The sequence below is a fragment of the Talpa europaea genome, assembly GCF_964194135.1.
Source record: "Talpa europaea genome assembly, chromosome: 6".
NCBI lineage: Eukaryota > Metazoa > Chordata > Mammalia > Eulipotyphla > Talpidae > Talpa > Talpa europaea.
The window spans coordinates 78,621,765-78,635,832 of NC_140072.1; the positions used below are offsets into that span (position 1 = coordinate 78,621,765).

Below are 14,068 nucleotides of genomic sequence, written 5' to 3' on the forward strand. Positions count from 1 at the left end.
AGGGAACTTGAATTGAAGAGACTGGGAGAAGAACTAGTGGAAGAGTTTATGAAGTAAAATAAGAGAGAGCAAGGAGGTTTGGGTTCATGAAAAACAAGACACGTTTTAATTAAGGGAAAGTGGTAACTGTTAACTGCAAGAAAGAGTATACTGGTTAAGGTCTCACTCATAGCAGGAATCTAGAAAACTTAAATAAGGGACCAGGAAAATGAATATAAGAAAGTGAAAATCAAAATCAACAAAAAACTATGAACCAGAGACACTTTTTGGGGGGTGGGGGGCGGGAGGGGAAGGATTGGGGTCAGAATGGGGCGTTTGCAATTGTATGGGGGAATATAAAAATAAAATTTATAAAAAAAAAAAAAAAGCTTTCCAGAAAAAAAAAAAAAAAGAGTATACTGGTTAAGGATAAAAAGAAGCCATTGATGAACTGATGAATTAGGACACTGGTTACTCTTGAATGAGTGATTTCAGTAGAGAACTGGTGGATTAATAGAAAAGAGCACGAAGAGACTGAAAAACTGGGGAAATAGAGCAAATGGAGCACACCCTTTCAAATGGTAAATAAATGGAAGTAGTGTGGTAGCTTAGGAATGCAAAAACATCCAGGGAAGACTAGTTAGACTAGGAAAGACACACAAAAAATATCACAACATTGTGAAACTATACAACATTGCAGGGGAATGGAACTCCTATTTCCCCCTCACCACTCCTTCGCCTTTCTAGTCTATCACCAAGTCCTATTTCTTGCAACTCCCTTGATACTGAGTTCACATCACATTGTAAAAAGTTCAAATGGGCTTTTGGAAATAACTTGTGAAAGGCTATTAATAATTCATATATATATATATAAATGGACTGTCTTTTTTTTTAAACCTTTTTTTTAAAGATTTATTCATTTATTTTACACAAGCACTGGGTACAGTCAGAAGCACGGGAGGGTGAGAGAATTCACCAGAGCGGAGAGCAGAGCAGGTAGAAGGACCAAAGTACACTGCTGAGGGGAGCAGCGGGTGGCAGGAGAGGTCTGCTCACCATGTGGGACCCTCGCCAGTGGCCAGGGATTTGGCGCTGCAGAGGCTTTGGGCAGCTTCACAGCCCAGCGCTTAACCCCTGCGCCACTGGGGAGGCCCCACAAAAAATATTCTAACATCACTGAAGGGCCTTCAAGTTGAAGAGACTTCTGTCTCCCGATAGAAAGTCTAAGAAAGGTTTTTTGTTTTAGTTTTTGTCTTACAACAGTCATAAAACTGCAGTGCAGGTGGAAGAAGATAGTAGATCCTTTTAAAAGCCTGTAGATTTTCCAATGCTTCTTTGGTAGTACAATAAAAAGCTGTGAGGGGATCTAAGAATTTTGATTCACTCAATTGTTCTTGAGTTGTGTGTAAGTTTATTAAACACAGTAAGGAACATAGTTAACATATCATGGTGAAGATACACCTTTTATAAACTGAGAAATATCGCTTTGATTTATGATAACTGTGGAAAGGCCAGCTATGGATAAATTGGGTCTGAATAAAGCAAAAGTTTTATCTCTATACTTCAATTACCACAACTTTCCTCTGCTTTCCTCATCTTCCCTCTTTGAGTGAACCAGCATTTACTGGGTGCCCTACACTGGGATAGGTACTAAGATTAAGATTTGGTGTCTATTCTAAAGGGGCTAACAGGAGAGAGATTATCAGTCATGGAGCTTTCTGGTGTAAACAACCAAAAATCCCAGATCAGTCAAGGTTAGCTTCAAGGTTGGTCAAATCACAGGTTCTGTTATTTCAACAAGGACCCAGGGTTTTGGTGGGGTTTTTTGTTTTGTTCTGTTTTTTAAATATCCTTACTCTATCATCCTTAGAATTTCTGTCTTATCCTCATGTCAGTTTGCTTTAGGTCACAATAGCTGCAATAGTGTCACACTCTCATGATAATAGAGAGTAGAAGAACCATGTCATCTCTATATCTCATCTTATCAGGCTCCAAGCAGACAACCTTTAATCTTGCAAAGACCAAAACTTCACCCACCCACCCCCACCCCACCCACCCCCACCCCCCCCCCCTCCACTAATCCTAGGCAAGGTATGAACAGGATTACCACTTTGATGGTATCTGCTCTCTGCAGCTGGGGTTGAGCATGGCCCTATTTCCTGATGAACTTTTGGCCCCCAAGAGTTTCTGCTCTTTGGCCCAACTGTGTGATTTCACATCGTGGCACATGTTATGGCATACATAGAGGATGACAATCCATTCTATGACCCACAGGGATAAATCAAAGAAGCTTGCTAGTCATAACTTGCCTGAAGTTCCTGCTGTTTCAGACCCTGCTCAGCTGTTTCAAGATGAGGGGACACATATCACAGCACAACTGTAGGTAGTGCTTTATTCACAGCACCTCAGATGGGAAGTTCCGGCCAAGTAATCCATAGTATCTGACAGAGAGAAAAACATACTCAGAGTTGACTACTATTATAATATGAAAAGGCAGTTTCTAAGTCCAAATTAGTACTAGCGAGATCTCTGATGTCTTTGTAATTTTACACCTGATGCTTGTCTCCTCCTGGTGTTTTATCAACACAATGTAAGGGATAAATAAAGTGGAGCTAAATATATCTCAGTACAAATTCTCTGTCATCTATCAGCTCTGTGACATTGGCAAATAACTCCTTCGAGTCTTTCTCCCATGTGGAAAAAGGAATACCACTAGCACTCATTTTAAAGGGTTGCTTCTGAGGATTAAGTAAGATAGTTAGGTAAAATGGCCAGTACAAGCCCTGGTATCCAGTAAGCCCTCTTTAACTGTTCATCTGGCAAACTTCTACCCAACTGCCCGTGCTTCTCCGAAGATGCCCCTCAGACATTTCAATGCTGCCTCGGGTTTTTACACCACTGCCCAAATATTTATCACACTAGAATGTTCTTTACTATCACTTTCCACTGTCCAACCCACCCCCCCCAACACCCACGTCCCCTCCCCGCCCCCGTCTTTTCTTAGCCAGTGACCCCCGAAAAGGCCAGTAACTATACTACGCAGTGTCTCTTAGCGACTGGCAAAGCTCAGCACCTACTAGGGGGTGCAGCAAGAGTTTTTGTTTGGGCCAACAGTTCTGAACCGACAGCGCGGAGGCGAGCGGCGCAGGGGGCGCGGCCCCGGGCGGGGAAGGGGCGTGCCCGTTAGGGGTGCGCCCGCCTGATATGCCCTCGGGGCCCGAGCCGCCGCCCCAGAGCGAGAGACGGGGCTCAGTCTCCCCCACCAGATTCTGGGGAATGCGTCCTTACCGGCACCCCTGCCCGGCAGGGGGAGTTTCGCGTAGAAACAAGATGAAACGGCCCCTCCGGGGAAGGCGCCCCAGCCGGCCGCGGCCCCCCGCCCTGCCGGCACCACCCCGCGCCCCCGCCCTGCGCCCCGCCCGGCGCCCCGGTTCCCTCGCGACTCGGCGGGCCCGGGAACCTCGCGGACGTGACGCCGCGGGCGGAAGTGACGTTTTCCCGCGGTTGGACGCGGCTCTCGGTTGCCGGGCGGGGGAGGGCGCCTCGGGTTTTTCTCAGGGGACGTTCAAATTATTTTTGTAACGGGAGTCGGGAGAGGACGGGGCGTGCCCCGACGTGCGCGCGTCCTCTCTTCCCGGCTCTCCTCCATAACCCGCTGGCGCCTGCCCTGAGAGGGCGTCATGCCGCCCAAAAACCCCAGAAAGGCAGCCGCTGCCGCCGCCGCCGCCGCTGCTGCCGCTGCCGCCACCGCCGCCGCCGCCGCGGAGCCCCCCGCGCCGCCGCCCCCTCCCGAGGAGGACCCGGGGCAGGACAGCGGCCCCGAGGACCTGCCTCTGGTCAGGTGAGCGGCCGGAGCCCCGTCGGCGGCCCGCGGGCGGGAAGGGCGCCCCGAGGGTGCGTCGGGCGGGCGCCGCGGCGTCTAGGCGGGGGCGCGTCCTCGTGGGGGCCGGGTGCGGGCGGGAGGGGAGTCCCGCCGCGTCCCCCGCCCCCGCGGGCCGCCGGGGAGGGTGAACGCGGCTGCCCGCGGGCGCGCGGGGAAGGCCCCCAGGAGGGGTCTGGTCTCGGGCTTGACAGGTGTCGGGCGGGTGGGGCCCGGCCTCGGCGCAAGTGACAGGTGCCGCCTTCCCTGGGCGAGGCCGAGGCTCGCCGGCGGTGGGCGATTTAGAGGCCCCATTACACGCACAAGCAAACAGACAAACGACGTGTCTGGTAAAACGTTTTTAGCTGTTGAGATTTGTAGTCATTCTGGTCGTCGTTTGCCTTTTTATTTTGGTCGCCTGGGATGCAACCTCTTGCCAGTGTTTCCCGCTGGACGTGCGCTGTCTCTGAAGCCCAGTCCAGGCGGAAGCCAGCTGGAAGGTCTTGGATGCTTCGGCGTCTGACTAAGCCTCTGGGCCTGGGTATCAGTCGCCCCTCCAGGACACTGGGCTGAGGTGCTTTGTGGGGTTCCCTTACTTGCGAACTTGAAACCCTGGGTAATGACTGGTGGAACATAACTCTTTAGAGGAATTGATATATGAGCAATAGTTTCGTGAGGCATTGAGCCTAAGTGCTTAAAAGTTTCTAAACAACTTTCTAAAGTTAACTTTCTTTGAGTTTCTAAAACTCTTCTTGCATGGTAGTCTGGCTTCAACGTGTCAACATTTCGTCCATTTTGCTTTTTGGCTTTGATCCTGGTGTCCCCTTACTTGTTTTTGTTTGTTTGCTTTCAAAATTAGTGGTGTTTTTGTGCTCACTTGGAACTCCCCCGCCCCCCAGTCCTAAATTTAAGTAAATTCGTGTGGGTGCAGTAGAAAATAAGGAGATATTTATTGTGTTGCAACCTCTTATTTTCCTTGATTGTGATATTTTATGGACAAGAAACTAAGATTGAAATACTTTGTCATCATTATTGTCAACTTTGGCCATTCTTTGAGACTATACAACATTGCAGGGGAATGGAACTCCTTTTTCCCCCTCACCACTCCTTTGCCTTTCTAGTCTATCACCAAGTCCTATTTCTTGCAACTCCCTTGATACTGAGTTCACATCACATTGTAAAAAGTTCGAATGGGCTTTTGGAAATAACTTGTGAAAGGCTATTAATAATTCTCATATATATATAAATGGACGGTCTTATGTCTCAATTAAAAAACATTTGTCTAGTTAAAAAAGAAAGTCTTGGAATGTTCTGAGAGAAGACATTAATTTCTCAGTCAACCCTGATGTATATCCAATGTTTGAAAGTTTCATTTTAGAAAGAACAGTAAAGTCTGCTCTAAAGAATTCTGTGTTATTCACAGAGCTTTGAAAACATTCTAGATTATTATAAGGTAACCAGGAATGTTAAAGTTCTGCCAGTCACCTAGGAAAAGAGGATTTTGTTTCTCTTATCTTTTTTCACCAGCACATTATTTTATATACATTTAAATGATGGTGCTATTGGAATTTCTCCTGTAAGTCAAAACCATGCCAGTTACAGTCTGCTTTTGATTATCTTCACCCACAGAAGATTTGAATAGCAGGAACAATGGAACTTCATAGATTTACTACTTAGCAAGGGTAGAACCGTTGAAATCTGAAATGAAGAAACTTACTTAGGGTTGTATCCAGGACCTGTACAACCGCGGGTTCAGCAATAGTTCATTTTGCTTGCAAGCTGAGATCTCATTTCTGTGCATTATCTCTGGCCTAAGTGATATGGTTGAAGGGAATCATCACTAATAACAGCAAGCCACTTTCATTGTTGAGACATGCCACTTTCATTGTTCAGATAGTCAAAAGTTAATTATGTTTTGAAGGAGGGTTGGCAATATTGAGTCATGGTCAAGGGCATGGATTATGGAATTAGACTGGGGTTTATGTCAAGGTAATCCACTTACTGACCAGGTGAATGATTTAGCCGCTTTGTAAAACAAGGATAGTAAGTGTACCTGCCTAATAGGACTGTTGTAGGGATTCATCGTAACCAGGCATTTAAGGTACTTCGTATAGGGCCATATTAAACATTCAAATATTATTAACTATTTCTCATGCTATTATTTTTATTATCATGTTATGTGATATCAAATAAACAGTAAATGAATTAAAAGGAATTAGCCAATAAGACTTTATGGACAACTTATCTTGGTTAAGGAACATCAGTAGAAAAGGATGAAAGAAGTGTACTAATAGTTTGTGTCAAGTTAATCAAATAAGAAATGCTAGTAAGTAGTTGCTTTTTTTTTTTAATTCCCAAGTGCAGACTGCATTTTTGCAAAGTCACTGATTCTGTAATATTATCTATTGACTGTCCTCTTCTTGATGTTACTGTTTTTCCAATTTCCCAAATAGCTTTATTTTACTTAACTTTCTTTCATAAAGCCATTTTGTTGTTCTAAGGTATATGTGTTTACCAGTCCAGCGAATATTTTTCACTGTGTGGCATTCTTATTTGAAGAGACTATGTGAAAGATTAACATATGTTTAAATTTAAATTTGGAGTGTAATTTTTTTCAAAGTCAAATAAGATCAGAACAGTGGTCTTATATGGAAACTGCTGAAACAAGTGTTTAACCTAATTTGATTTGTGCATACCTATTTTATGTATATTTTCATTTGGTAGGCTTGAGTTTGAAGAAACTGAAGAACCTGATTTTACTGCATTATGTCAGAAATTAAAGATACCAGATCATGTCAGAGAAAGAGCTTGGTTAACTTGGGAGAAAGTTTCATCTGTGGATGGAGTTCTGGTAAGGATCTTCTTTAAATTTTTTGAAAACATTTTTCTCATTTTAAAAATATTTTGAAGCTATAAAAATTTTTAGATAAAGAATATATAAAGACCAGAAAAGTTATTAGTAATTTTATTACCAAGAGATAAATTAACTATAACATAAACAATTGAAAAAAAATCTTCCTGTATCTATTCCCTGTCAAAGTAGTTTAAAGCAAATCTATTGTAGATATCATATTTTATTCACTTCACTGTAATATAAAGGCTTTTAGAGAAAGACGTGTCTTATAAAATAATTTTTAACATTTTAAGACATGCAGTGATTAGATATTCTAATTGTTTCTAATTTGTTAGAATACAGGATCTTTTATAATAACTTGATATATTCCATTTTTTTGTTTGCATGTGTGTATATGTAATAATAATAGCAGCAAGTAATTACTAGTGTTTTGTGTGTACTGGAGGAATATGATAAGTACTTTGCAAAAAACTCATTTAATAATACGTTGAGATGCAAAATATATAATCTTTATTTTATATGTAAAATGTAAAAATCTTCATTTTGCTTGTGCAGACTGTGAGGTAGAGTGACGTAAGTAATGACCAAAGGCCCTGACTAATAAAACCTAAAACACAAATTTGGAATCATATATATAGTAAATATTTAGCTACATGTCATTTCATACAGTTTTGCATCTTGATTTTTTAAAATTTTCTTAACATAAGAGCATTTTTTATTAAATACTTTTGATAATTGATAATGTAGTTTCCAGGGATAATACGTTTTATCCACTAGATATATATTTATTATTATTAGTTTTATTTCTCTCTATATATTTTACATCATCATTCATTTTTGTACATTTGCTTTCTCCTCTCAGGTATAGTCCCCATAAAATTCCCACTACCAAGTCACTGGTGAACCATTACCATAGTCTCTTGTGCTCTTTTTTGAGCCCTTGTTTTAATCCTTCTCCCTCCCTCTTCCCCTGCTGAAAGTCTGCCTGCTAATTTTGCTTTTTTCCCCCTCTGATCCCTTATTTAGTTCCCCTTTATTAAGTAAAACCATCCAATATTACTCTTTTTCCTTCTGACTTATTTCACTGAACATAATCCTCTTTAGCTCCAACCATGTTGCTACAAATGGCATGAGTTTATGTTTTTTTGATTGCTGACTAGTATTCCATTGTGTAAACATACACCACATCTTCTTGATCCAGTCATCTGTTTTTGGGCATTTACGTTGTTTCCATGTCTTAGCTATTGTAAATAGTGCTGCAATAAATATAGGAGTGCGGGTTTCCTTTCGAATTAATGTTTTTATGCCCTTTGAATAGATTCCTAGGAGTGAAATTGCTGGGTCATATGGTAGCTCCATTTTTACTAATTTGAGCAACTCCACACAGCTTTCCATAGAAGTTGGACCAGTTTACATTCCCACTAGCTCCACTAGGTATATTTTAACTTGTTATCTCATAATATTTCTTGAAATTTTTCCCCTCAACTCTTTGGCATTATAAAATAATGTCCTCATGAGGACACATGTCCTCATTCATAAGAATAATGCCTGATACAAAGTAAGGCCTCGATTATTTGTTAATAAATGAATGAAGGAATCTCTGATTTTAGACAGATGCTTTTAATGAATTTACTTTTTCTTTCGCATTGTATTAGTATGTGTTTGTTTTCACTTATCAGATCAACACAGCAAAATATGTTTATGTATATCCCATAAAAATAACTACTTAAAACCAGTAAAAAAAATGTGTGGTGTCTGTCCAGTTGGTCTTCTATAGCAAAATACCATAACCTGGGTAGCTTATGAAAACCATATTTATTTCTTAGTTTTGGAGACTAGACAGGCCAGGTTTTGGTGCAGGCAGATTCTGTCTTTGGTAAAGACACATTTCCTGATTTGTAGGCTCTCCTTTTTGCTATCCTCACATGGTGGAAGGGATTTAGGAGTTTTCTCAGGCAAGTCTTATAAGGATGCTCATCCCATTCATGAGGGCTCACCCAAGGCCTCACCTTCTAAAACCATCACATTGGGTTTTCAGAATATGAATTTTGGTAGGTTTGAGTTTGAAGAAGCTGAAGAACCAGCACTGGATTTTGGGGATCATAAGGATTCAGTCCTTAGAATCTAATAATAAAAAAAGAGAAAACCAATGCCACAGTTCTAAAAATCTAAACATACCCTTGAACTCCTTCCTGAAAAGGGAGGGATATTAAAGTATCTTGGATGAGTGGCTTTGATATTGTCACGCCAAAACATCTAATGTTTATTTCCACTGATTTGGTTCCTTCACATACAAAGCTGTTTTTTGTGCATTAGAATAATTTTTGTAATTTGCAGTTGCTGAGAGTCATGGTTTTCTCATTTTTCTATGCTTTTGAACTTGAGATATTCCCAATTGCTTATGTTTATTTTTATTTTTCTTGCCATAGGGGTAGTTTGTGTTTTTTTTAAGGATTGTGTACATTTTATCTAATTTGTTGAATTTATTGTCATAAAATTATTTATTATATCATTATACCTTCATAATATCTTAATATATTTTGTTATTAATACCTTATAGTGTATATCTTATATTTTCTAATATTTAATGAAATAATCCTCTTTGCTATGTAATCTGTCTTTTCTGATATTAATATAGATACTTCTGCTTTCTTTACTATTAGTATTAAAGTACCTTATACAAATACTTTTTACTTTTAACTTGATTTTGCACTTTTATATTTAAAGTGGGTTTCAGCATATGGTTGAGTCAGTCTGACTTTTTATTGGTATTTTTTGACAGTTGACATTTAAAGTGATTATTGAAATGGTTGAGTTTAAATCTACCATCTTCCTACTTGTTTTTATTTGTCTCATCTTTTCTTTCCCTCTTTTTCTGCCTTTGTTTGGATTGACTGATTTTTTTTATTTCTAGTTGTATGTTTATTAGATGTATCTCTTTGTCATATAATTTAATAGTGATTGTTTCAGGACTTAAAATATACTTTTAAACTTTTCACAGTGCATCTTCAAATGATATTATATTACTTCAAATATAGTATGAAATCCTGATACCACTATACTTTGGTTTCTTTTTGTCTTTGTTCTATTCTCATACCTTTACTACATGTGATATCAACTCCATAATGCATTGTTATTTTTGCTTTAATCAGTCAATTATTTTTAAAATAATTTTAAATAATAAGAAAAAGTCTTTATATTTATCCATGTAGCTACTATTCCTGTGCTCTTTATTCTGTCATGTACATCTTCTTTTCCATGTGGTGTAATTTTTCTTCTGCTTGAAGGATTTTTCCTTAGCATTTTTTTGTAGTGCAGGTCTGATGATAATGAATTCTTTCAGCATTTGTATGACTTAAAAATGTTTATTTTGACTTAGTTTTTGAAAAAAAATTTTACTGGTTAAAGAACTATAGCTTGACTCTTCCTGCCACTCCCCAATACTTTCAAGATGTATTTCTGTCATCTTTTCGCTTGTATTATTTTCAAAGAGGAATCTGCTGCTTTCCTTTTTCCTTGTATGTAATATGTATGCTTATACTTTATGATCTTTTTTTTTCTCATCAGTGAGTTTTAACAGTTTGATCACGATGTGCTTTGGTGTGATTTTTAGGATTCTTATGGTTTATTTAAACTGTGGATTTATACTTTTTTTTAAATTTGGAAAATTTTTGGCTTTATAAAAAAATTATTTTTGGTCCCATCAGTTTTTTTCTTCTCCAGGCTCTCCAGTTGTACACACATATAACTATTTGTTTAACCACAGTACATTCGTCCTCTATTCAGTTCCCCCCACCCTACTTTCTTTGTTGTGCATTTCATTTTGGATACTTTTAATTGCTTTGTTTCTAAATTCACCTGCCTTTTTTCCTGCAACAATCTAATTTTCTCTTGATCCCATTCAGTATACATTTCATCTCTAAGTTCAATTTAGTTTGTATATATGTATATTCTATGTTTCTACTTAACACTCTTTCTCTAGCTCAGAGGTTTGCAACTTTTTCTACAAAGGATAATAAATGTTTTAAACTCTACAACACTGATATTGTAGCTTAAAAATAGTCTTAGACAAAATGAAAATGAATTGGTGTAGCTGTGTCCCAATAAAACTTCATTTATAAAATCAGTTGGCAGCCTGTATGTCACTGTAGTTTGTTGACCCCTATGCTAGCTCCTTGAATATATGCGATATAGCTATAACAATTCTTTTAATACTATTAACTGTAAATTCTGTACCTGAGTTAAAACATTCTGATTGATTATTCTCCTTATTGCTATTTTCCTGCTGTTTTTTAAATTGTATTTTCTTCTTTTTTTATTCTTTGCTACCAGACATTATAAATTCTACCCTATTGTGTATTGGATATTTTTGTATTCCTATAAATATTCTTAAACTTTGTTCTGGGATATGATTAAGTTGGTTGGAAATAGGATGATCCTTTCAGGCATTACTTTTAATGTTTATTATATGGCACTAGAGATATATTTAGTCCACAGCAGGAATTCTCAACCTTTTCACTATTGGCATTTCGGTTGAATAATTCTTATTGTGGGGGTTATCTTGTGCATTGTAGAATGTTTAGAGGTATCATCTCTGCTCTCCACTCACTAGATACCAGTAGTATACACCACTCCTCCAAGTATTGCCAAATGTCCACTGGGAAGTAGAACCACCCCTGGTTGACAACCACTTGTCTGTGATAAGTTTTCACCATTAAGATAAGACCCTTATCTTTAATATCTATCTCCCCTCTTATTATCATAAGAGTTTTTTCTCCGGCCATTGGAAATGAACTGTAAGCCTAGCCTGTGTGAGCTACAAGAAATTATTCATCACTTATATGTGCTAGATGTGGGAAATAATTTGGAGTTCTTTCTCTATGTACCTTTCTTTTCTTTGATACTCTGTCCTGCCACTCTAGCTACTTTGACTTTCCTAGACTCCCATTTCTTCCTAGACAATTCTGGGAGATCACTGGGCTTTCCCTGGTTTTCTCTTTACACTGTTCCCTGAAAGTAAGTTTGAACATTCATTTTGCTCATGTTGTGTGTTTCCTGTCTCTTAGGGATCACTGTCCTTCATTGCCTAATATCTATTTTCTTTGAAGTTGCTATTTCATATCTTTCCCCCCCATTTATCCCTTTTCTTTTGTTTGAGACAATAGAAGTCTAGCCCTTGTTACTCCATCATAATTTAAGATGGCACTATTCAGTTAAATATTTTTCATATTTTTTCAGTTATTTTCTTAGTGTTTACTCTGGGGTCTAAAATATACTTTTTTTTTTTTAAAGTGGAGAGCCTTACTTTTATTTTATTTTATTTTTTTTAAAGATTTTTGTTTATTTATTTATACAAGCACTGGGTATAGTCAGAAGTGCAGGAGGGTGAGAGAATTCACCAGAGCCAGAGCAGGGAGCAGAACAGACAGACTGATGAAATACACTGCTGAGGGGAGCAGTGGGCACAGCAGGAGAGGTTTGTCGTGCCATGTGGGACCCTCGCCGGTGGCCGGGGATTGAACCGGCGCTGCAGAGGCTGTGGGCAGCTTCGCAGCCCAGCGCTCAACCGCTGCGCCACTAGGGGATGCCCTAAAATATACATCTTTTATGTGCCACCAGGGGAGGCCCTAAAATAGACATCTTTTAAGACATACTGATTTAATTCCAGTAAGATGTTCTTTATCAAATTAAGGACTTTTTCCACTCCTCATACTTTAATGAGAGTTCTTATCAATGGGTGTTGAGTTTTGTCAATGCTTTTTTAACATCTATTGTTATAATTATGTCATTTTTCTTCTTCAGCCTGTTGCTATGATGGATTATGTTAATTTGTTTTTGAGTTTTGAATCAGTCTTACATACTTGGGATAAACCCCACTTGGTCATGGTATATAATTATTTTTATACATTATATTGTTGAATTCAATTTATTAATACTTAGTTGAGAATTTTTGCCTTAATATTTATGATAGATACTGGTCTGTTTTTTTTTTCTACTCTTTGTTATGCCTTTGTCTGGGTTTGCTATTGTGGAATGCTTGCCTGATGGAATGATTTAGGAAGTATTTTCTTTGCTTCTGTCTTCTGTTGGTGCTGAAGGTTGGTGATGGGCAGCTGCAACTTTGCTAAGAGCTAGATTTGATGGAAATTAACCATAACTTTCTGTTCATGCCTATTAAAGTTGCAAGTCTTTAATAGACTCCAGAATTCCAAAGTATTATAGTTACAACAGACAGATTCTGCTGTTGCACTTCGTGTCCAAGTGGGGAGACATATTTTCGGTGCTATTCCTATTCTACCATCTCCCAGAATCCCCTCTCCATTCTGAATTTTAGGATCAATTTCTATTACAAAATCGGTGGGATTTCTGGGGCCTCCCTGGTGGCCCAGCAGGTTGAGCACAGCGCTGTGAAGCTGTCCACAGCCTCTGCAGCACGGGTTCGATTCCTGGCCCGCCAGGGAGATTCCCATGTGGCGTGGCAGACCTCTCCTATTGTGTCCTCTGCTCCCCTCAGCAGTGCTTTTGGTCTGTCTGCCTGTTCTGCTCCCCACTCTGTGTCTGGTGAATCCTCTCACCCTCCCACGCCTCAGGCCTGTACTCCAGCTATTGTATAAATTAAAAAAAAATCCTCAAAAAAAAAGCACTCCTTTAAAAAAAAAATCAGTGGGATTTCAATAGGGATTATGTTGAATTTATAGATCAGTTTGGGGAATAATGCCATCTTGACAGTAAGTCTTCAGATACATGAACATGGAATGGTTTTCCATTTGTTTTGACCTTTTAAAATTTCTTTCAACAATATTTTTAGTTTCTAGAATAAAAATCTTACTGAAAAAAATTCACCCTTAAGTGTTTTTTTTTTCCAGATTTATTTATTTTATGCATATAACAGCCGGGGCATGGGCCAGAGATGTGGGGGTAGGGTGTGTGTGTGAGAGGATCCACCAGAGATAGAGTGGGGAACAGAACAGGCAGACTGACCGATGTACACTGCTGAAGGGAGCAGTGGGCGAGACAGGAGAGGTCTGCCTCGCCATGTGGGTTTCTCCCCGGCCGGCCAGGGATCATATTCGTGCTGCAGAGGCTGTGGATTGCTTCATAGTGCGGTGCTTAATCCCATGTGCCACCAGGGAGGCCCACCCTTAAGTTTTTTATTCTTGTTGATGCTATTATAAACAACTTTTTTCTTAATTTCATTTTTGGTTTATTCATTGTTGGTGGGTAGAAACATAACTGACTTTTGTATGTTGATTTTGTATCCTATAGCATTACTGAATTCATTCATATGCTTGAATTTTAGTATATTCATTAGGATGTTCTATATACATATGTTGTTAGTAAATATGGTTTTACTTTTCCATTACAATCTCAATACC

At 39.3% G+C, this 14,068-nt stretch overlaps 1 protein-coding gene across 1 annotated transcript in view; it reads left to right on the forward strand.

Annotated features, from left to right (window-relative positions):
* Nucleotides 1–3,659: 3,659 nt before the first annotated feature.
* RB1 (RB transcriptional corepressor 1) overlaps nucleotides 3,660–14,068 on the forward strand; it is a gene marked incomplete at both ends in the record, with an annotated part of 147,667 nt that continues 137,258 nt past the window's right edge. Inside the window, 2 exons of the mRNA XM_084234616.1 lie at nucleotides 3,660–3,820; nucleotides 6,563–6,689. Coding sequence (XP_084090742.1) covers nucleotides 3,660–3,820; nucleotides 6,563–6,689 — 288 coding nt within the window. The remainder of the gene's footprint in view (nucleotides 3,821–6,562; nucleotides 6,690–14,068) is intronic.